This window comes from Ursus arctos, unplaced genomic scaffold (assembly GCF_023065955.2).
Source record: "Ursus arctos isolate Adak ecotype North America unplaced genomic scaffold, UrsArc2.0 scaffold_7, whole genome shotgun sequence".
In the NCBI taxonomy this organism is placed as follows: domain Eukaryota; kingdom Metazoa; phylum Chordata; class Mammalia; order Carnivora; family Ursidae; genus Ursus; species Ursus arctos.
This window is the reverse complement of record NW_026623089.1, coordinates 35,891,971-35,916,025: the sequence shown is the minus strand read 5'-3', so window position 1 is coordinate 35,916,025 and position 24,055 is coordinate 35,891,971. Positions and strand designations below refer to the sequence as shown.

At 42.3% G+C, this 24,055-nt stretch overlaps 2 protein-coding genes across 11 annotated transcripts in view; one reads left to right on the top strand and one right to left on the bottom strand.

Moving 5' to 3' along the window:
• The window catches only part of LOC113243133 (zinc finger protein 883-like), a 49,775-nt gene extending 37,133 nt beyond the window's left edge, over positions 1-12,642 (bottom strand). For 9 of the 10 annotated variants that reach the window (XM_057308315.1, XM_057308318.1, XM_057308319.1 and 6 more), the window contains exon 1: positions 294-12,381. The gene's annotated coding sequence lies outside the window, so the exon portion shown is untranslated. The other variant, XM_057308317.1, reaches the window with a different exon arrangement.
• Positions 12,643-12,907: 265 nt separating this feature from the next.
• IFIT5 (interferon induced protein with tetratricopeptide repeats 5) lies at positions 12,908-23,095 on the top strand. The gene is made up of 2 exons (XM_026481625.4): positions 12,908-13,112; positions 20,030-23,095. The coding sequence occupies exons 1-2, from the start codon at positions 13,108-13,110 to the stop codon at positions 21,471-21,473; spliced, it is 1,449 nt and encodes a 482-aa protein (XP_026337410.1). The 5' UTR covers positions 12,908-13,107; the 3' UTR covers positions 21,474-23,095.
• Positions 23,096-24,055: the final 960 nt, after the last annotated feature.

Below are 24,055 nucleotides of genomic sequence, written 5' to 3'. Positions count from 1 at the left end.
ATGTCATTCCCAGAGTTGCTCAGCAACTTGAACAGAGCTCTGCCGCTCTTGCTCCCGTCCTGGCAGGAGCCGCGAGACTGTGCACGAACTCCGCAACCTCCCGGGACCTGCGCCCCCCTCCTCGCGTCCTCACGCTGGATGCCTGCCCCTTCCTTCTCCAGGCCGAAGCCGCCCCCACCCGCCCTGGGCTGGCTCAAGTACCAGAGGTCCAGCTCCGGGGTTCCCTCCACGTTCCCCTCCGCCCCTGAGCCGGAGGGACATTTGTCGGCCTTCCGCCAACCCTCGGGACTCACCCGCCACTCCCCAGTCCGGTTGCACTGGCCCCTAGGGAGTGCACAGACTCCGCGACCCTGGAAGCGCCACCCACGCAGAGGTGTACCCTGGGGAAACGATTTACACACGCAGAGTGAAAGTGAGCACAAGCAAAAGCAGCCCGGAAGTCCAACACCAGAGTGAAAACTACACTTCCCATAAGTCTTTGCTCCCGTATCTTTGGGGTGTTTACCAAACCAACGCCAGCCGACCTCCCCCCAGGTCTTTTTGGTTTGAATTGAGCAATCCAGTCTTACCGGGAGCCCCAAAGCATTTTATTCAAAGAACACAATAAAGGCTTGAAAGCCCCAGGTGATGCCTTCCTCTCTGCTGGCAGCCTGCCTTGACCTTCCCACGTGGCTCCAAAGCCTCCAGTAATAAACTTGTCTATTTCAATTTCTTTTGTGGTCTTTTGTTAAACTACAAAGAACCACCTTTTTCCGTATTACTTAGATAAAACTCGCCACAGGCCCCTTGTTTACCTATGACAAAACCAGACACAAACCATCAAATTCCCATTCTATGTCCATAAACGATCAGCCAAACCATTTGTCCCCATGACCAATCAGAATAAAATACCTCTAAATTTTACTTGACCAAATTTTTTTTTCTCCCCCACACGACCCCGAAATTTGACTTACTCCTAAGGTTAAACCAGTATAGGAATGCTAAACAATCCCTCTCAAAACCTGGCTGACAGTAAGGAAAGATATTTCCTGATATTGCCACCCATCCCCTGCTCTTGACACCCAGTTCCTTCTTGCCTTGTTACACCTCCATTAAAAAAATGAGGTTCTCTCTTTAGTTTTCATTGCTCTGCTACCAGTGGGAGAGTCTACATTGTGTGAATGGAAGTATTGATTCTTGGATTGCCCACAAAAGATTTACCGGAGGATCCACGCTCCAGTAAAGACAGCCAAAAGGAAAGTACCAAGCCCAAAGCAATTTATCAAGGACAGTACTTTCTGGAGAATGGAGAGCGGGCAGGCCCAGAAGTGGCGACTGCACTGGCGTTGGGGGTATCTTTTCTTTTTACGTTTGCAGAGGTTATGGGTCATAGTGATGAGGAAACAGAAGGCTAGTTGAGGACAAAACACAAACTGACACCCTGCAACCACCCCCACCCGCCATGGGATACGTGTGACGTTCTTCCAGGAAGCTCCCAACTATCTGAAATGTTAATACCTTGCTAGAGGGAAAAACAACCTTAGCTTGACAGTGGCAGGGTCTCCAGTACCCTGTAGATCCGCTTTAGCATATGAAAGTTCTTTTGAAAACCTCCCTTTTCCTTACCTGCACAACGCCCACGTATATAATCAGCCACCCCTCACAACCTCGGTGCAGCAGTTCTTCCTGCCCATGGGTCCTGTCCCCGGGCTTTAATAAACCACTATTTTGCACCAAAGGCGTCTCAAGAATTCTTTCTTGGTCGTCAACTCCGGACCTCACCCCACTGAACCTGACTATATTCCAAAACCACACCAGTTAGAGCACTCTCCAACAGGGGTTATTTCTCATCATCTAAGGGACTCCTCCTACCACTTGGGAGGGGGAGTTCTGGCCCTACAAGGTTCCTGTCGCAACTATCCTGGCCACCTTCCCCAATGGGGAGGGGGGTGTGTGTCGAAGCCACAGTATAAATATATTATAATGAAGCAATAGGTTACCCTGGGGCAGAGATGGAAGAGGAGAGGCATGTTCTGCACCTGTGGCTCTGGGTCTGCCAGCCCTGGAGTGTTGGAAGCCCTAAGGCCAGGTTGTTAAAAGGCACAAAGTCAGGATGTTGTACCCTCAGGCTTCTAATGTGTCACCTATTTATCACCAACTCCTGCCTAACTGCCTACTCTGTGAGCTCTTTCTTATTTGTAAATACACACACACACACACACACACACACACTGACTAATCTTTCAAACGTTTGCAGATCTTAAGATCAGAGCTGTTTCCCTATGGCCATAGTACCCTCCCCCATTGCAGTAGTCACCCTCCCTTACTGCAAGAGTTGTGTTTTTCCTTTTTCACTCAATAAACTTTATTTTCATAGCACTTGTAGGCTTATAGGAAAAATGCACAGAAAGTACAAAGTTCAAAAATATCTGCCTCTTCTACACCCTCACCCCTCCTATAGTTTCCCTATTATTAATGTTACTGAACCCAAGTTCAGCTGCCAGTTCCTCAAAAGGCCATTACTCAAGAGACAAGTTTTTGGAAAGGAATTTGAGCTTTACTCAGGAGGCGGGCAACCTGAGAAGAAGGAGGTGGACTCTTGTTCAAAAGCCAACTCCAAGGGTTCTACTTAAGGGTTGTAGGGTAGTTAATCAGCAAAGGGAGTGCAGTGGCCTGCAACAATTCTTGATTATGTGCAGACTCCACGATACCAGCTACATAAGTTATCTTAGTGCGAGGGAATTGTGTGTGGGGGGGGGGTCTGGTTCTTGTTCTGTGATGTGCAGGAGTACTCTGTTCTTTCTGCAAAGGAAGGCAACATCCACAGATATACAAAGGGAGGTCAGTAAAATCACTTGTATGATCAAAAAAGGAAAAACATTTTGCTTAAAAAATTGCTGGGCTAATCAGAAAGCCGAGACGGCTTCAAACAGACTTGCTGGCTTCTGTGGCCTGGGAAAGTTCTGGTCCTTCACTCCTCAAGGCCAATGGTCTGCAAATCTCAAAGAAAGTAAATTAGTCTGTGGCAGATCACGGGACTTAGGTCACCAAGTAAGGAGTGCGTTAACTTGAAGAGAGTCAACCCTTAAGACCAGCTGCCACGCTGTTACACCAACATCTTGCATTTGTATGGTATGTTAGTTCCTTTTTTTTTTTTTTTAAGATTTTATTTATTTATTTGACAGAGAGAGAGACATGAGAGAGGGAACACAAGCAGGGGGAGTGGGAGGGGGAGAAGCAGGCTTCCCACCAAGCAGGGATCTCAGGACCCTGGGATCATGACCTGAGCCAAAGGCAGGTGCTTAACGACTGAGCCACCCAGGCGCCCCTAGTATAGTAGTTCCAATTGATGAACCAGTATTGATACATTATTCCTAATTAAAGTCCAGAGTTTACAGTATAGTTCATTCTTTGTATTGTACATATTAGGTATCTACCATTACAGTATCATAAGAAGAGTTTCACTGTTCTAGAAGTATCCTATGCTCCACCTACACCATTCCCCCTAAACCTTTGGCAAGGACTGATCTGTTTATTATTTCTATAATTTGGCTTCTCCAGAATGTCATATACTTGGAATTATATAATACATAGTCTTTTTAGAATTGTCTTTCATGTAGCAATATACATTTAATGTTCCTTCATGTCTTTATGGCTTAATAGCCCATTTGTTTTAACTGCTGGATAATACTCCATTGTATGGATGTACCACAATTTATTTATCCCTTCACCTGCTAAAGAACATCCAGTTTTGCTTCCAATGTTGGCACCAGATAGCCAAACCCCTGTGAGGAAATGGGTATCATCTAGCTCTGCACCGCTGGTTCTCTGAGTCTAGTCTGTCTCCAGATGGTATTTGCCTCCTTTGGAAAAGTAAGGGACTAGATCTCACCTACAGGCCATTGAACAACTGATGACCTTCAGGAGGTACAACTACCAAACCACCTGAAACAAACTCATATTTGAGTGGACACTAAGGACATATACCAAATATTGGGTCCCTATTATAAAACTTCCTATTTCTAGAATATCAAGTTGGTGGTCAGCCGGCACTTTCACAGACATATATTCCTTCTCATCTGCTTTTGCAGGATTACTGTGACTTGACATACAGAGCTGGTTTGGTAGTCCCAGGTCAAAGCCTTCTGGAAGTCTTAGCATGTGCAGCCAGCATCACTGCACATTGTATGAGTAGCTTCAAACACCTCCCTTAGCAGAGCCAGGCCTGGGTCACAGCATACATTCTTGGGAGTATTCTCTGGGTGGAGAGCCAGCATGACTATGATTCTGCCAAATGTTTCAGCTAAAAGCTCAAGAGTTAACCGAAGGTTTTTTTTCTATACCTGTCGAAGAGATAAACATCCCTTCTTCTGTGCTTACAAGGCAACCAATGTCTACTGCATTTGAATAAATGCTTATGAATCTGTCTCTCCACTTAGATGGTAAGTCACTTGCGAAGAGGAAATTTGTCATATCCAGGTACCAAAAGAGAGCCTGCGTGTAACCAATGATCATTCATGGCTTGCTGACTTTTTTTTTTTTTTTTTTTTCAATTTATTTGTCAGAGAGACAGAAAGAGAGCACAAGCAGGGGGAGCAGCAGGCAGAGGGAGAAGCAAGCTCCCCACTGAGCAAGGAACCTGAAGGACCCAGGGATCATGACCTGAGCCGAAGGCAGATGCTTAACTGACTGAGCCACCCAGGTGTCCCAGCTTGCTGACTTTTGGGGTTAAAAAAGGAGCTAGTAGCAATAAAGACTGCCTGGGACATACCAACAACATGTTTGAACCACAGTCTTCCTAAACATCAAACGACTTCGCAGAGCTATGAAAATGATGTGAGTAGTGAAACTTGTGCTTTTCAGCCCAACTTAGAATTCTAAACGTCAATGCAATTAGAAAATATCTTCACCTCTTCTCATTTTTCTTAGTAGACTGGACTCCCCAAGTCCAAGATATTTCAGACAAATCTAAAACTGTTTGCCTCCTAGGATCCTGAGAATTTTTCCCATAGACATTATAGGAGTAGGCTATGCAATGTCTTGAGCCTAGTTCAATGTATAAATGTCCCTTTACATTTATATTGACAATTCCAAGTGAATGAATGCTTGACATGTAAAAATAAAACACAAAAATTCCATATATTCATTAAATTCCATGGGCGTCATCCAGAGATATAAATCATGGTAGGCCAAAGACAGCCATTAAGACACCCAAGATGGTATCAGAAGTACTATACCTTTCAGAGCAGAGTAGTTCATGATAGCTGAGTATTTTCTCTATGGATGTGATTGGCATGAATTTGCAGACATGAGTAATCTCTAAGTCAAACATCAAACACTGCGTATAGAGGTCAAAGCACTTTGACCCGCATTCCTTTATCATATTATTATTATTATTAAGATAATCATGGGGACATCAACGCACAGAGAAATGAAGCTGTTGACTCAGAGACTCAAAGAAAGATGGGCATGTACCAGGAATGAGTCCCTATTCACACTTCTACAGCATTTAGAACTGACAGGGAGCCAGGAATTATTTTAAAAAGCACCTCTCAAACTTTTTTTTTTTTTAAGTAGGCTCCATGCTGGGCATGAACTCACAATATGGGGCTTGAACTCACAACCCTGAGATCAAGACCTGAGCTGAGATTGAGAGTCAGATGTTTAACCAACTGAGCCGCCCAGGGACCCCTCAAACTTTAAGGTATGAACAAATCATCTGGACATCTTGTTAAAAGAAAAACTCGAATTCAGTAGGTCTGTGTCAGGGGCCTAAGATTCTGCATTTCTAATAAGCTTTAGTTGATGCTGATGCTGCTGGTCCACAGACCATACTGAGAAGCAAAACCAAGCACAGTGGTGTATGTTTGGGGTTTTGTTTGTTTGTTTGTTTGTTTGTTTTTTTAAAGATTTATTTATCTATTCTACAAAGAGAGTGAGAGCCGGAGGTGGGGGGTGAGGGGGAGAGGGAGAGAGAGAATCTCAAGCAGACACCTCCCTGATGCAGGGCTCGATCTCGTCACCCTAAGACCACGACCTGAGCCAAAACCAAGAGTCAGATACCTAACTGACCGTGTTACCCAGGCACCCCTAGTGCAGTGGTTTAAAATCATGATTACACAATAAAATTACTTTGGGGTTTCTTTCCTTCTTAAGTAGTGATAATTCTGATGCCTGGGCCTCACTACCAGAGATTCACTGGACTAGAGATTAGCTCAGGTGTTAGTTTCTCGGTTTGGTTTGGTTTGGTTTGGTTTTTTGCTTGTTTTTAAAAATTCCCAAGGAATTTGCAGCCCTGGCTGCAAACCACTGTCCAAGGCTAACCCTTTTATTTAACTGATAAGGCAACTCAAAGTTTGACTCATCTAGCTTGTCAGTCAAACACAGAACTGGTCCTAGACTTCTGATATTGGGCTCACAGTTCTATGCTCAGGTTTCATTTCTTCAAGTCAAAATCCTGTCCATTCAAAATGAGTTTCCCTCTTTACTTTTCATTGTTCTTTCCTACTTGTAAATACAGACACACACATACACATAGCCACATTCACACACTATATTGGCTGTTTCCTCTCTCCTTAATGCTGCTGTCCTGTGAGTTCATGGGTCTGTTTATGCCAAAGACACAGTGGTCAAGATTCTGCATACCTAATCAGCTAAGTCAGAGCCCCACAGAACCAGGACTCCTGCCAAATTCATAGTGATCGCAAGATGAACACTTGCTCTGTTTCTCTGATAGTTACTAGGTGCCAATAGGGGAAGGGAATTAAGAGGTAAAAACCTTCAGTTATAAAGAAAATAAGTTATGGAGATATAAAGTACAGCATAGGGAATATAATCAATAATACTGTAATAACTTTGTATGGTGACAGATGGTATAGACTCACCATGGTGATTATTACATAATGTAAACATTGAATCACTATGTTTACACGTGAAACTAATATGTCAACTATACTTCAACTAAAAAATATTTTATGTGCAATAATTTTATGTACAAAAATTCCAAAGCCACACTGCTGTTAGTGCATACAACACTTCTAACCTTTATTTCAGTATTTGCTTACATTTCCATCCCTTTATTTCAGAGTTAGGTTAGAGCTGCTGCCTAGCAGAAAATGTTTTCACCTGAAAGCTCTATTGATCTGCTAGAAATATCCCATCTGATACAGAACTAGGGGTCAGTGATCACCTTTCCAAAATCTCTTCTTCCCCACGTAGGTCAGTCTCTCCAAGGGAAGGGCTGGATGCCTGCTGCCCAAGAGGCTTTACCAGGCTCCATGTATGGGCATGTCCAGGGCTCCCTGACTTGGGTTCTAAGGTGGGAAGATCTAGATTGCCCTCGCCTGAGAATCACAGCAGAGCACCTGCCTCAGCAGCTGCAGAGAGACATGACATAATTCCTGAAATTATAATAGGGAAGGGCTTTCGCTGGAAGTTAGTGCAGACTGCCCACTGCACAGATGGAGCAACTTGTCCTACAGAGTGATAGTAACATTCACAGTTACTGAATGCTCTTTGGTGAGACATGCTTTCCATGTGTTATTCCATTTCACTTCACCACAACCCCATGCGGAAAGATCTAGGAGTATCCTGATTTCATAGGTAAGAAATTTTGGCTTAGAAAGGTGAACCAGGGCACCTGGCTGGCTCAGTCAGAAGAGCATGCAATTCTTGATCTCGGGTTTGTGAGCTGGAGCCCCACGTTGGGTGTGGAGATTACTAAAAATAAATAAATTAATTAATTAAAAAAAAAAAAGATGAACTAACTTGCCGTGATTACACAGCCAGTAAGTGGCAAAGTCCAATATTGAAACCAGACAGTGTGATTCCAGGTGGTCTTTGCCACTGTGCCTTGTGTGCACAAAAGCAAATGAGGGTAAAATGTCTTAATATTTCTAATTGTGACCAACCTGGGGAGGAGTGAAGGGAATATCAGGAAAAAAAGGTCTCATTGGCCCCATATCTGGCAATAAGGATTGTTCTGTGGAGCTTTACCCTCTTGTACGACGCAGAGCACATAGCCCTATAGTAAGTGAGATGGTATATGTCTGAGGAATCCCCTACCATCAGGTAGTTCTGTCAAGGGAACAGCCCTAAGAGGTTCTTTTTAATGCTTTAGCTTTGCTTACCTCCAGACAGAACAAGGTTTGTCTAATAACCACTCTCCCTTTTAAGTGGACTTAGGCTCCCATAGTGGGCCAGCCCGGCCATGGTCCCCTTTCCTTTGTCCCCGTAGGTAGTTCTACTCTCCATGTCTATGCTCCCATTTTGCTTAGAGAGTTTTACTACCTACTTCTATAATTACAGTATACTTAGGGAGTGGGATTCTTGTTATTCAGGTAATCTTCATTTGTTGGATTTGGAAATAAACACACGGACCTAAATTATTTTATGGTCACAAGATGTCAGGAGGGCCAGCACATTCTTCTAGGAACTAGGAATTGGCAGATGTGGTCTATCTCAAATTAACTGAGGTAATTAACTTCGGTGAAGAAGGTAGACATTTCCCCCAAACCTCATGCAGCTTATAACCCAGTGAAAAAACAGTAACATAGTCAATTAAAGGTCAGCTTTCTCCATAAAGAAGTTTGAAATTTAATTTGTCAAACTGTTCCAACCCTTCTCTTGTTTTATGCCATTTGGTTGGAAGCACTGTGAATTCAGTCATTTGCTGGTATTGATCAAGAAACATGAAAAGGTTGCTATATGATCTGAGAGGCCATCTGTAGCAATCACCTTTGATGATGACATCTTATTAAAAGACATTGCACACCATCTAGTATTTTTAAAAGGAAAAAAATAAGGAAATAATGTTACTGTTTTTTCATTTTTGTATTTGTTTTGGGGAAGGATGTATTAATTTCCTATTGTGGCTGTAACTACCATAAACTTGGTAGTCTAAAACCATACAAATTTATCATCTCACAGTTCTGGAGATCAGAAGTCTGAAATGGGTTTCACTGGACTAAAATCAAGATGCTGGCAGAGCCACACTGCCTCCAGAGGCTCTAGGGGACAGTCTTTTTTGTACCTTTTCTGGTTTCTAGAAATTCCCTACATTCCCTGGTAGGGACCCCTAATCTACAAGATTACAAAGTCCCAAGGAATTCACAGAAATATCTGGTATGGTTTTGGATTTCTACTGAAATTCTACAGAAATTGCAGGGAAGCAAACTTTATATCATTGAGGGCAGGCATCAGAGTCAGGTAGAAGCCATCTTCCCAAATTCCTTATCACTAAAACAAGAGATTTATTAGATTTAACGAGAATGATATTTGAAAGTGCGTGAGTTTGGGGGAAGCATGCTGTGTGGTGCTACAACGAGTTTAACCACTGACAATTCTCCCAGAGTGAGAAATATTAAAGGTAAATAATCGTTGGGTAATTAGTCAATTCTTTATCAGGCAACTCTTCGCAGGTATTGCTATACATCATTTGCACCCAGAAAGCAGAGTTCATTGACGCAAAATAAATCCCTGGATTATGTGATGTGTCTGTGTGTTTGACCCAATACCATCTCTCTATCTCATCCCTCCCTACTCTGGGAGAGATGTCTGCACTTCTCAGGGCTCAGTAATGCTAAAGTATGGGACAACCTGGAAGTTTGCAGAGAACAACAAGCAGAAAATCTAGGAAAACAAATGCTTCTTAGTATTGAAAATGCTACCACCAGAGGTGCCTGGATGGCTTAGTCAGTTAAATGTCCAACTCTCGATTTTGGCTTGGGTCATGGTCTTGGGGTCATGGGATCCAGCACCGCGTTGGGCTCCATGCTCAGAGTGGGGTGTGCTTGGGATTCTCTCTCCCTCTGCCCCTCCCCCCACTCACTAAATAAATAAATAAAATCTTAAAAAAAAAAAAAGAAAAGATAATGCTATTGCCAGGCTTACACACGAATATCTCCAGGCATTAACAAGTAGTCTCTTTAAACTGACAGCTGGACTCCATGAGCTTGTTACTCTCATGCAAAGACTGACAGAACCTCATTGATGTCCTTATTCACCTCCACTCAAGAATTTCTCCAAGTGCCCGGGGGTGTCTCTCATGTACCCCTAAATCAGGCCAAGCCACAGTGCCTGTGCCATTCACTATTGTTAAGTACTCCAGCCCAGGTCTTTGCTAATTGCGGTCTACACACTACTGCAGGCCCCAGCTCTTTGGGGATCACCCTAGCCACCAATATCTCCATTCCTATGATGCTGTGAGAGCTGGAACTGCATTGGGACTAAGGGCCCCTACCTGTAGCCTGCCCAGCTTGAATGACTCACCCTCAGTCTGATTCCACAGCTCTGTAGCTTGTCCCCAGCCAGGCCAAATGTGACACAGCCACCTCCACTCTGGGGTCCATGCTAAAGGAAGTAGACCTTCTGGAACCCTCCCCTTAATATCTACCCTTTCACGCAGGTCTCCTCCTGAACTCCAGTACCATCCCCAACTGCCCTTTATCTGTATTCAATCATTCCTTTCCCACCTGAAGTCCACCTCCCATGTCTTTCAGGCTGTGCTCTGAAGACTAATTCAAATAGGTATAGACATGAGGGTATTATTTATAGCAGTGATTCTTGGGGGAGGGGCATAACAGGGGTGAGGATTTGGGGCCTTGGAGCAAAAAAAAAAAAAAAAAAAAGTTGCTTTTGCCAACTTATATTTTTTTTGGTCACAACTGCAGGGTGCTGCTGACATCTAGCGGTTATAAATAAAGATGCTTCTTAAACATCACTAGACAGCGTCCCACGACAAAGAATTATCCAGCCCAAATGTCAATAGTTGCCAAGGTTGAGAAACTCTGCCTTACATCTATTTCTTAGAGGAGCTGCTACTGAAGTTTCGGTTTCTCAAGCAGATTTTAGATCAGTTGCCATGTTTCACTTTCTATCTTTTTTCTCGCGTTGCTGTGTTTTACATCTTGATAAGAATAAATTCAAGGGGCGCCTGGAGGCTCAGTCGTTAAGCGTCTGCCTTCGGCTCAGGTCATGATCCCAGGGTCCTGGGATTGAGCCCCACATTGGGCTCCCGCTTGGCAGAAAGCCTGCTTATCCCTCTCCCTCTGCCTGCCACTCTCCCTGCTTGTGCACTCTCTCACTCTCTCTCCCTCTCTCTGTCAAATAAATAAAATATTTTTTAAAAAGAATAAATTCAAAAGACAATGCACTAATGATTTTCCCCAGAATGCAGCCAATCCAACTTTCTGTGAAAAGAAAGACTGGTATACAAATTCCATCTAATAATTTTGACATGTTCAACCCCCACTTACCAGGTGTTCGTTTCCTCAATCCCGAAAATGTATATTATTCAAATTTTTTACAGATGGTTTTTGTTTTCTGAATTTGAATTCTTAACAATATAAACAGATAACCAGGATTTCTTTTTCCTTTGATGTTTGCCTCTGATTGCTTAGTTGCTATCTATTTAAACCTTAATAAGCAAAGACAATTTCTTGGCTAAGAAAAAGGAAGGGAAAGAAGTAAGAACAAGGAAGAAAAAACACAACCAACACACTGAAAATTTTTTCAAACACTGGAGCACCATCCAATTTTTTAAATCCTTAGTAAGGAGGAAATTCTGGGTTTATTTTTCTACCCATACTCAACCATTCAGTACCTTTTCTAAAATGTGGCTTCCCACTTCAGAAAAACATTGCAATAGCCTTTAGGCCCACCACATCACCGCTCAGATCTCAATTCTTAAGACTTTTTCCCTGCTTTTCCCATTCCAACCACACCATCCATGCATGCCAAGTCTGCTCCACCTCTAAGGGTTTGCCCTTACTGCTTCCCATGCCTGGAAATTTCTTCCCTAGCTCCATATCTACAGTGCTCACTCCTTCACCCACTTCAGATCTTTGCTCAGTTGCCACTTTCTCAGTGAAACTAGTTATTCAGCTATTACCAACAGATTTATATTATCAAAAAAACCCCTGCACTTCAAACCTCTCTATGCTTTTTCTCCATAGCACAACTGCTATATAATGTTTCACTTGTTCTTTATTATTTTTATATCCCAACTAGAAGATAACTCCATAAAAGTAGGTCCTCTGTGTTTTCATCACTACTATATTGACAGTGCCTTGAACAATGTCTGGTTCTTAGCAGTTGTCCAATATAATTTGTTGAATGAATGAATGAATGACTGAATTCAAGGGGAACAAAAATCTTGGTTTATTGGTATCTGGCATTTTCTGCTTAGGTTCCCAGTACCATCCCCATCCTTACTAGAACCTTATTACGGTGTGTATGGTTGGCAAGGGTAGACAAGCACTCTCACACAATCGTGGGTGGAAGTGTATAAACCTCTTTTCAAAGCTATTCGGCAATACTTATCAACTTTTAAAATGTATATACATTTTGACCCCAAAATTTCCTTAAATTTACCCAACGGAAATAATGGCACGGGTGTACAGCACTGTACCTGTTTTTTCAATGAAGACGAGAAGCAAGGACTTCGGTTTCAGCTTAGGATGCAGAAAGCTGGAAAGAGCATCGCTGCCACCGTTAAAACAAAAATAACGCTGAACAATCTCTCCTGTCGTTTTATTTAAAAATAAATAAAGGAGGTTGCTCGAGTGCCACGCAGGCTTAGCGAGACAGGTGAGGGCTCAGGCCAAAGTCCAGAGGGCCAGCTGCAAATTTCACAAGAGAACCACCCGGAGCTTGGTAAACGTGCTCTCCCCCTCCACCTCGCCCCTCATCCCCCCTATCCCTCCACCCCCCCATCTCCCCCTATCCCACCACCCCGCCCCCCATCCCCCCTATCCGTCCACCCCGCCCCCCATTCCCCCCCATCCCTCCACCCCTCCAGGGCTTCTCAGCCGGGCCGGGGCCCCACTCAGCTCTTGCAGAAGTTTCCGTTTCCTGGAGCTGGGCTCCGCCTAGTCCGAGATCAGATTCACTTTCCAGTTTCCTTTTCCCGCTCTGGTCCTGCGTTTAACAAAGCCAACGCCTGGGCAGTGACCTCGCGCCGCAGACGCCCCGCGGGAAGCGCCCACCGCCCACCCGCACTCCTCGCGCACGCGCACACGCCCGCCCGCGCGCGCGCGCCCCGCCGCTCCGCAGGCCGGGATCCCAGTCCTGAGGAGAAAGCTCGAGGGGACTGCCGCCTCCCGGGGCTGCCCGCAGCGCCCAGCCACCATGAGGTAAGGGCTTCCCCCGCTTCTGCCCCTAGACCGCGGAGGCCTTTGTTTCAAGCCGATGTTTTTCTTTTATTCGTTGCCAGTACGACGCCGCGGCCCTTCATGGGGCCGAGCCCCTCGCGCCCGGCAGCCGGGCGTCGGGTTTGGGGCGCTCCTCGAGAGCCCTGCCCCGATCCCGGGCATCTGGAGTCGGGCCTGGCGGGGAGGGTGGCCGAGCGCGCGCTTCCCCGGAGCCCCGACCCTCTCGGGCTTCGGTGGTCGGGACTGTCCGGCCGCGGGGCCAGGCGACGCGACCCGGGAGCCTGCCCGCTCCCTGCGGCTCTTCTCGGCGGCGGCGGCGACCGTGCTTGGTTGGCGGCCGCCCCCGGGGCCATTCCGGGCGGCTTCTACGTGGCACGGGTCTCCTGACGCTCGTCGCCTTCCTCCCCTTACCGGACGCCAGCTGCCATTCCCCCGATGTGGGCAGACACGATGTGGCCGCAGCCCTCCGGTTGTCACCGAAGTCGGCTCCTGCCATTTTGCCTTTCTGATTTCTGGGTCTGAGTTCTTCCCTTCTGTGAGCGGCCTTTGTACCGCGTCCAGATTCTTAACTGTTCCGCCCAATCCGCTATTTTGGTGCGGGGGGGTGTCCTCTTCTGTCTCCTTTACTGCCTTGTGGTAGTGGGGTCCTTTTCTCACCCGCTTTGTATCCCCAGGGGCCGGCACCCTGCCCCGTGCGTGATGAGCGAACCGTCCGCAGTTAGTGAGTGAGGGATGAGAGGATAAGATAGCTCCTGAGGCAGATAACCCTTTCTTCTCAACCCTGTCTGAACACCTACTGGTGGGGTGACCCAAAGCAAAGTTGTTTAAACTTCGTGAGTCTGTTTCTGATCTATACAAATTAATGACCTCCAAATCTTAGGACTGTGGGGTTAGTTGATTGCTTAGTACGTAATATTTGCAAATGTTTTTAGGTAAAAAAGAAATTTAGTAAGTGCTTCACTTCTAACATCTGTAAGAAGGGAAGAAGGTATCAGGAAGGTGCCTGAAGAAATGAGGAAGAAAAGGGGGGGCGCACTGTATGGTATGCAGGATGGGCTGGAAGAGCGGTGGACCCCACTTGGGGACTGTCTCCCAAGGACAGTGAAAGACTGCTCCTTCCTGGCAAAAAACCCCAAATTTCCTAAAGATAAATGTTGCCTCTTCAGACACAATAGCCTTTCTCTGCCAGCTTCACAGAGACAGAGTTTACAAATTAAGCAAAGTTTAAAAAGTAAAACTTCTCATGGCATCCAGTTGTGCATAAATTCCACAGAATCTGGGCAAGGCACTTCAGTGACTGACTGAATATCCCTTTGAGGTCTCAAAACCACAGTCAAACTACCTGAGGCAGCCCTACTCATTGTCCTTGAGCTGGGCTGGTGTAACTTTCACAACAGAAACAGATGTTCATTTTACTCTATGGATGAGCAGGGGTCTGGTAAGCCCATTTGCCATGGATCTGAGCAGGCTGTTAAGGGGATGTCTTGCCCATGATGTTGGTGCAGTTACACTGGAGAAAGGAACAACTACCAAGGGACAGTCATACCAGGTTTCCCAGTCAGGACCATGGGAAACAGTCCAAAACTTACTTTCAAAATCCAAACATGAAGCCAGACAGAGTATGCCAAAATATAAAGACAAGTGGGATAGGGAAAACTGAAATGGAAGAAAGTTTGGAGCCATGAGCAGGCGGTGAAAAACTAGTAAGAATTCCCTCATCCGGTATCCAGATACTTTTTATGCTAAGCCTATATCTCTGGGCTGGACGTGCCAGAAACTGCCAGTATACAATTGTATTCATTCAACAAATATTTATTTATTGGTCTTCTATTAACTGCCTGGAATAATTGGTTCCAGGGACACAGTGCTAGGGACACAGTGGTGAAAAATATATAATCAAAACAAGGTCTCTATTCTTATGGGTTACATTTAAATGGGGGAAATAGAAAAACAATAGATAATTGAGTAAATAACACAATTCAGAAATCGTTAAGAGCTACAAGGAAAATAAAATAATGTAATGGCCTAAGAGAGTGACCTAGAATGGAGGGGGCTATTTTAGATATTTCTGCTGAGTAGCCTCCTGGGTAGAGAACGTTGGAGCTGAGTTACAAGAAAGAGCTAGTCATGGAAAGATTTAGGAGCAGAACATTCTAAGAGTAAAAACAACAGGTATAAAAGTCCTTGAACTTGATATGTTCAAGATAGGAAAATTAATATGTCCAAAACACAGTGAATGAAGACGAGAGTAGGAGGAGAAAAGGTTGGACAGATAGATAAGGCCAAGTCCTTTAAGGACTTGCAGGACGTGGCAAGGGCTGGATTAATACCTAAGGGTGTTGGGAAGCCATTGGGAGATTTAAGCAGGAGACTGACATCATCTGGTTTACATTTTCAAAAGTGTAGTAGGATTCTGAGGGGATCAAGAGCCAAAGCTGGGAGACCAGATTTTTGCCCCAGCTCAAAGGAAGGGTAATTGTCGTTTAGACTAGTAAAACAGGAGTAGAAATGGAGGAAAGTGGATGGGCTTGAGATTTATCTGGGTGTTAGATTTAACAGGACTTCCAATTGGATTGGATGAGAGGTTGAGAGAAGAAGAGGAATCACATTACTCCTGGATTATTTGGCCTGTGGAACTAAGAGGTGCCAAAAAAGATTGAGGGAGGAACAAGCTCAAGGAATCCAGATTTCTGGATTGCATATGTTTATTTGAGATGCCAGTTGAACTTCTAACTGAAGGTGTGAACTAAAAATTCACTAAGTCTGGAATTCAGGGGAGAGATCAGAGATTAGATCAGAGATTAGGTTATAAATATGAAATGTTTTTATTTTTTCAATCATTACTACTAATTGTGCAGTTAATTCAGTTCTGTAACTCTTATGTCACTTTTGGCTATTAGGACAGCCCCTTTCCAGTTCCTAAAGACTCTGATTCAGTTTAAAACCTCAATCTAATATTTGACTTAAAGCACTCTTTTCCTCCTTCCCAACTCCCACCAAATATTGATGTAAGTGCTATACAGAAAGGGAAATGTGATAGACTAGACTTTAGGATGACTGGCAAGGTGGGGTACACCCCTTTGAAGAGCTGATATTTGAGCCAAGACCAGAATTGTGAGAATAAGTAAGCCCTGGAACTCTCTTAGGAAGAGTTCACACAATGAGGGAATAAAAAGCCCATGCAGATGCCCTGAAGTAGATACATACTTGGCAGAAGAAATAGCAAATTTTTTTAAAGGCCTGTATGGCTGGAGTGCAGGGAGTGAAAGGAAAGTTGTACAAAATGAGGCTAGCGAAGTAGAGGTGGGCTGGATGACAAAGGGGATAGCAACCATGGTTAGGAGTTTGAGGCTGGAGATAAAGATTTTAATATTAACAATGTATAGCTTTACTTCAGCTTCATGTTCCATCTTTCTTGCAGTTATCCCCACCTCTCTCCCACAAACATCATTTTCTCCCTTACTACTGGATCATTCCTATTGGCATATCATTAAATTATTAAAAATATCATGATTAAAAATTATTTTGACATTTCCCCCTGCCTACTTCCAGATATAGCTCTATTTCGCTATTTCCTTCTTAGTACAATTCCTTGAAAAAGTGGCCTCTATTCCCCATATCCACTTCTGTACCTCACATTATCCCCTCAACCCATTCCAGATTTTATTTATTTACTTGAGAGAGAGAGAAATAGAGCGGGGGGGGGGGCGGGGTATGAGCAGAGGAAGAGGGAGAAGCAGACTCCCCACTGAACAGGGAGCCCAATGCAGAACTCCATCCTGGGACCCCAAGATCATGATCCGAGCCAAAGGCAGACGCTTAATCTACAGAGCCCCCCAGGCACTCTCCAGTCATGTTTTCATCCCTACAGCTTTACTCCTGCCGAAACACTTATCTCTTCTCTGTCCTCAATTATCCAATCTCTTAGAATCATTTTACACATTGAATATTCATCTCTCTTTCTTAAACATTTTCTTTCTTAGGCTTCCACTGATACCAGATTTCTTAGTTTTCCAGGCCCTCACTGATTGTTCTTTCTTTGCCTCCTTTCCTGGTCCTTCTAGTCTACTTGACTTGGAGTGCCTTACAGCTTATTTTTTGACCTTCTTCTCTGTCTATGCTCACTCCTTAGGTAATTTCATTCTAGATCTTGTGGTTTTAAAGTCCATCTGCATGTCGATGACTCCTGATTTTATATCCTTAGTTCTGACTTCACTCCTCCTCATTCCCAGTATTCCATTCATTAATACCCAATTTCATACTTGGCATCTTCACTTGAATGTGTAATAGACATCTCAAAATTAACATTTCCAAATAGTCCTCTTGATTTATCCATTCACTTCCTCAAGTCAGAAGCATAGGAATCATCCTGGATTCTCTCTTTTCCTTCTGGCCCTCCCCACGCCCAGTCCATTAGAAAGACCTGTCAGCTCTGCCTCAAATATAACCAATCCAGTTCTCACCAACCCTCCATTACAACCACAGTGTAAACTTGCATCATCTCTCCTTGCATTTCCTCGACAGCAGCTTTCATGTCTCTTTTAGGGAGATTTGCTCTGGCCATGCTCTTTATATTTTAACCACCTCTCAAACCCCCTGCCAACTTCCCATTTTTTTCTCCTTTTCTGCTTTATTTTTTTCTGTATCACCATTTCACATACTCTATATTTTCATTTTTTTAAAAATCTTTTCTTGGCACACCCCACTGCCCTATTAGAATATAAGCTACATGAAGTCAGGGTGTTTTTTCTCTTTTGTTCATTGCTGTATCCCAGCACCTAGAACAGTGCCCTCTACATTGTACCTCTCAGTAAATCTTGGTTGAACAAATAGCTTCCCTGTCAGTTTCCCAACTTCCTCTCTTGACCCTCGATTGTCCATTCTCCTCACAGCAGCCAGAGGGATTTTTTAAAACTTACACCAAACATTATCATTTTCCTACTTAAAAAGTTTCCCCCAGTGATTTCCCATTGCAATTAGAGTAAAATTTATGTTCCTTATTATGGATTACCGAACCCTGCATCATCTGTCCCTGCCTACAACTATACTTCATCTTCTGCTATTCCTCTTTACTATGCTTCAGCCACACTTTTCTCCCTTCTGTCCCCTGAACACACCAAGTTTGTTCTCATATCAGGGTCTTTGCACTCGCTGGTCCTTCAGCCCAACCCAGGGTTCCTCAGTCTCAACATTATTGACATTTCAGGCTGTTAATTCATTGTTATTGGGACTGACCTGTGCATTGTAGGGTATTTAGCAGCATCCCTGGCCTTGCCCAGTAGATGCTAGTAGCATTCCTCCAGTGGTGACAGCCAAAATTATCTCCACATATTACCAGATATTCCCTAGGGGGCAAAGGCACCCTGGATGAGAAGCAGTGACTTAGACCATTCTGCCCTCAGATCTTTTATGATTGCTTCTATTTCATTGTTGAGATCTTACTTCAACTGTCCCTTTCTACAGAAGTTTATTTTTCTTCCTATGCTCTGCTTTCCTCTAAATTAGATTCTTCTCAGGCAGTCAGACTCTCCCTGAGTTGGAAAGATGGCACCAGCAAACCCAAGCTTATACTCTACCAACTTAAAATTTTTAGAAGGAAGGAAGATAGTTTCATCAAAGTCCCATTTCAGCAAAAATATATTTTAATTGGACTATCTCTGAATAAATCACTGGGACCAGGCAATGGCTAGAATATCACATGCACTTCCCAGACTAAAATGGTAGACAGTCCATTTCAAATCACACGGACTGAGAGTAGAGGGAGAGGATATTCCAGAAATGGAAACCAAAAGAAGGGGTCCTCACCAAGTAAAAACCACAGATGTCTACAGCACTGGACTATGTACACTTCCTGGGTGGGTCACTTCCATGGAACTTTATGCTGAATTGTAATTGTTTACTTATAAGCTCTGTAGAAGCAGGGCTGTGGCTTGTTCAGTTACATACCCAGGGTTATTTAGAAGATCTTGCACATAAAATGGTCTCAGTAATGAATAAATATTTCCTTGCCCTTCCTTCCCCCTTTATCTTCCTAGTTTCAGAGATAGTGTTTCCAATGTGTCCTGCAGAGATTACACTGCGCCTTGCACAAAGGGAGCTCAACAAATATTTGTGAAGTGAATTTTAAGAGCAATGATAAGGTAATAAGAGGTATTAGCTATTGTTGCCCACAACCCCAGAGGTCAGAAGGATGTGGCACTTATATGAAATCTGTTAAGCTTACTAAATTTCCTTGTGCCTTTCCCCCATCTTTCTGGAAATCTGTTACTCTCCTTTTATCTATCTCAAACTTAATGCTTTTCCCTATCTCTTGGTATACCAGTTACTATCCATTTCTGTGCCTTTTCTGTCTGTGGGGTTTCCTTCTTTCCTTTCTTCCTCCTCTCTTCCTTCCTCCCTCTTTCCCTTCCTTTCTTCCTCTGCAAAAATGATATATTGGTGTAGCTTCTGTGTCCCCTTCAGTGTACTCCTTTTTCTTATTTCTCACCCCTTCTCCCCCTTCCTACTCATAATGTAGAAATGGAATTTTTATATTAATTATTGACTGTGTATATATTTATTATTATTAATTTTCAAGGCAAGTAAATAAAACATTTTAAATTCCCCTCTGTAAAAATTGGAGGTACTCGTGGGTTAGTGACTGCCAAAAGGAAATAGATATCCTGTGACATAGAGAACCCTGTCATCTCTCCAGAACTGCTTTTGCAATAAATTATGAGAATATTTCTAGAATTTAACTCTACACCAAGGAAACCAGTATAAAGATATAGGGGACTAGTGCTTGAACTGTAAGATCAAAAAAAGGTAGAATTGTTGTTAAACAAAAAACAGTATTTAAGTTTAAAGATTGATTATTTTCTTCATTTCTTGAAAATTAAAAGGGATTTTATCTTTGACAGTGAAATTCCTAAGGACTCCTTGAAGGCCATTCTGTTGGAGTTAGAATGTCACTTTACATGGAATTTACTTAAGGAAGACATTGATCTGTTTGATGTGGAAGATACAATTGGGCAACAGCTTGAATTTCTTACCACAAAATCCAGACTCACTCTTTATAACCTGTTGGCCTATGTGAAACACCTAAAAGGCCAAAATAAAGATGCTCTAGAGTGCCTGGAACAAGCGGAAGAAATAATCCGGCAAGAACACTCAGACAAAGAGGAAATACGAAGTCTGGTCACTTGGGGAAACTATGCGTGGGTATATTACCACATGGACCAGCTCAAAGAATCTCAGAAGTATGTAGACAAGATAGGGAACGTTTGCAAGAAATTGTCCAGTCCTTCTAAGTACAAGTTGGAGCGTCCTGAGATTGACTGTGAAAAAGGATGGGCACTCTTGAAATTTGGAGGAAAGTATTACCAAAAGGCTAAAGCGGCTTTTGAGAAGGCTTTGGAAGCCGAACCTGACAATCCAGAATTTAACATCGGCTATGCCATCACAGTGTATCGGCTGGATGATTCTGACAGGGAAGGGTCCATAAAGAGCTTTTCCCTGGGCCCTCTGAGGAAAGCTGTTACCCTGAACCCAGATAACTCCTACATTAAGGTTTTTCTGGCACTAAAGCTTCAAGATGTGCATGCAGAAGCTGAAGGGGAAAGGTATATTGAAGAAATCCTGGACCAGATATCATCCCAACCATATGTCCTTCGTTATGCAGCCAAATTCTACAGGAGAAAAAATTCCTGGGACAAAGCTCTGGAACTTTTGAAAAAGGCCTTGGAGGTGACACCAACCTCTTCTTTCCTGCATCACCAGATGGGACTTTGCTATAGGGCACAAATGATCCAGATCAAGAAGGCCACACGCAACAGACCTAAAGGAAAGGATAAACTGAAAGTTGATGAGCTGATTACATCTGCTATATTTCACTTCAAAGCAGCTGTGGAAAAGGATTCTATGTTTGCATTTGCCTACACGGATCTGGCCAACATGTATGCTGAGGGAGGCCAGTATAGCAATGCTGAAGACGTTTTCCAGAGAGCCCTTCGTCTGGAGAACATAACTGATGATCACAAACATCAGATCCACTATCACTATGGCCGCTTTCAAGAATTTCACCGGAAATCAGAAAGTACTGCTATCCACCATTATTTAGAAGCCTTAAAGGTCAAAGACCGGTCATCCCTACGCACCAAATTGACAAGTGCTCTGAAAAAATTGGCTATCAAGAGACTCAGTCACAATGCTTCAGATGTGCAGAGTTTAAGTGCCCTAGGGTTTGTTTACAAGCTGGAAGGAGAGAAGAGGCAAGCTGCTGAGTACTATGAGAGGGCCCAAAAGGTAGATCCAGAAAATGAAGAATTCCTTACTGCTCTCTGTGAGCTTCGACTTTCTATTTAAATACATACGTTAGGAAATTAGTTCTAAGTTTTTCTCTCCATTTGGGTCATTATATTTTTTTGTTTGTTATTTTAATCCGTTGTTCGTTATAGAGCCAATTTTTTTGAGTGGTTATGTACCAAGCATCATGCTAAATATTTTATATATACGTAATGATGGCTGTTTTGCTGTTTTCTTTTTTTTTTAAATTAAACTAATATAATCCATTGAGAAACAGAAACAGTTCAGCTATTGTAACTTTTAAAAATGGTATGGCCATTATGACTTTATACCCTTTATCTCTGTTATTTATAATAATTTTTGATTAAATTTTGTCAAATTTTCCATATTACTTACACAGTGAGTATAATTCTGCATAAACCCTGACACCTAGGTCAGGAATACTCTTTCGGAAGTGCAGAATTATATTAGTTAAGCTCTTAACTATGTAGCTTGCAAAAGATGGACCATTCCAGTAACAGATGTTCTGACTTTGATGAGAATATTTAACCATCAACCTGATAGTCACCTAAAGAATCCTCTTTGTTGAAAGAAAAAAGTTCATAATAATAAAAAGCTTGTCATCTGTGGTGACTTCAATAAAAGGAGAAAAAACTAGAATAGGAAAAAAAAAAAAAAGATTTCTTCAAATACAGAACTTAAGGGACCCATGAGAAATCACAAGTATTATTTCCCAAAATGTTCAGTAAGTCGCTAGAAATAGTTGTGAGGGAAAAAATGAATAATGGAAAATCAGGTCTCACGTTTCTCTGGTTTTTTTAACAAGAAGAATGAACCTAAACTAATCTAGATGAAATTAATTTTATTCCTTCCCTTTAAAATTCCAGTGTGTTTAGGTTAAACTCATTGAAATAGAAAGCAGGCCAATTGAGAAATTGGGAGAAATGATAAACAAATGGGTAAAATAGATGTCCTTAACCTACATCCCTAGATTACCAAGATTTCTGTGATTTGGTTTTAGGTCTAGACTGGATTGTTCTCATACTCCCAATTTCTGGCCTTTGGTTGGTTAACTGTTTTAGTATTCCAGAGTTACTTCTGTGAAGCTTTTTCTTTTGTCTGAAGTTTTCAGATTGACATGTTTTCCTATAGATCCTACAGGAATAGTTAAGCCTTGCTTTCAATTTTGATATCCATCTCGAAGGGTCACTGTTTAAGGGCTCTTGTCCCAGGGGACATTTTTAATTGGGATGTTGCTAAAAGTCGTTTCTCTAATGTTTCTTTGATTATAGACTACACAATTATATTTACCACCACAGTATTAGTGGAAAAGTGTGCCATGTGATTTAATTCTTCATACCTCTAATGTAGCTCTTAAAACTACTGTATACATGTTTGTGTGTTTTTTACTTTTTGTTACTGTTTAAAAATTTTTTTTCTATTATGGTTGTGATTATAAAAGTAATGAATTCTCATTGTAAAATTTCAAACATAACAGAAGCATATGAGTTTAAAAGTTAAGAGCATCCCCCTCACCCTTCCCTAATTCTATACCCTCATGGTAACTTGTTAACAATTTAGTATGTATCCTTCTAGATATTTTTTCTATGCATATTCAAACATACATCCATACTGCAATGTATTTCATAAATTAAATTTTTAAAAATGTTTGTTTTACTTAAGTCCCTGCTGTTTTTGTTTATTTTGCTCATTTCATTTGTTTATTCAAGAAGGAAGAATAGGGAAGGGAATGATTTTTACTTAAGTATTTCAGAAATTCAGGACTGAAGTCCTTACCTATCAGTAGAAACATTTGTCACATTTTGCGGCAAATTCTTTTCCCCTGTTGGGAATAATGTTGTAATTGAGGTTGTGTTCCCAAGTAGGAAATTCACACACAATATAATACAGTTATGATATCAAAATAATAATATAGCTATAAGCCTCTATTTAAATATTTAGACTTTAAAGTCTATTAAGTGACTTTAAAATTCACTAGATATTATAACATACCAATATATAAGAAAGTATAAAATCAGCATATGAAAATACAACTCTATAAAATACTGAACTAAAATTAGTTTGTTTATAATAACTGTAAGTTTTGTCAATAATTGGGCTTGTCTTCCTAAAATTTAAAACTATTTAGAGATAATTTCATAGAGCCTTGGGTTTAAAAAAAGACCTCAGAGTTCGTTCACCTTTATCAATTAACCATTTAGAGCTTGAATTACCTTCCTAAATGATAATTTCATCTTCAGATATTCCTTATTCTTAGAAATTTGTTCCTTCCATTTAATTGAAGACTTTTGGCCTGAAGTTTACACATATTGGGCTGTCTTTAGAGACCTGAAAGATCTAATTCTTTTGAGAGGTGATATTTTGTATCAGAACTCTTAGTTGCAAATGGCAGAAAACCCAGTTCAAACTGACCTAAGCAAAAATGAGAATGTAACGGCTGTTGTAATTTAATAGTCCAGATGCAGTACTAGTTTCAGATAAATTTAAAGGGATAAGTGAGTCACCAAATATATATCAATGGCTATTATTGTTAATCAAGTGATACTGAGTAGCCAAAAACCAAATGTCTACTATACATGTCTTAAAAGTATTTGAAGAAAATTGCTCTATGTCCCCTAAAA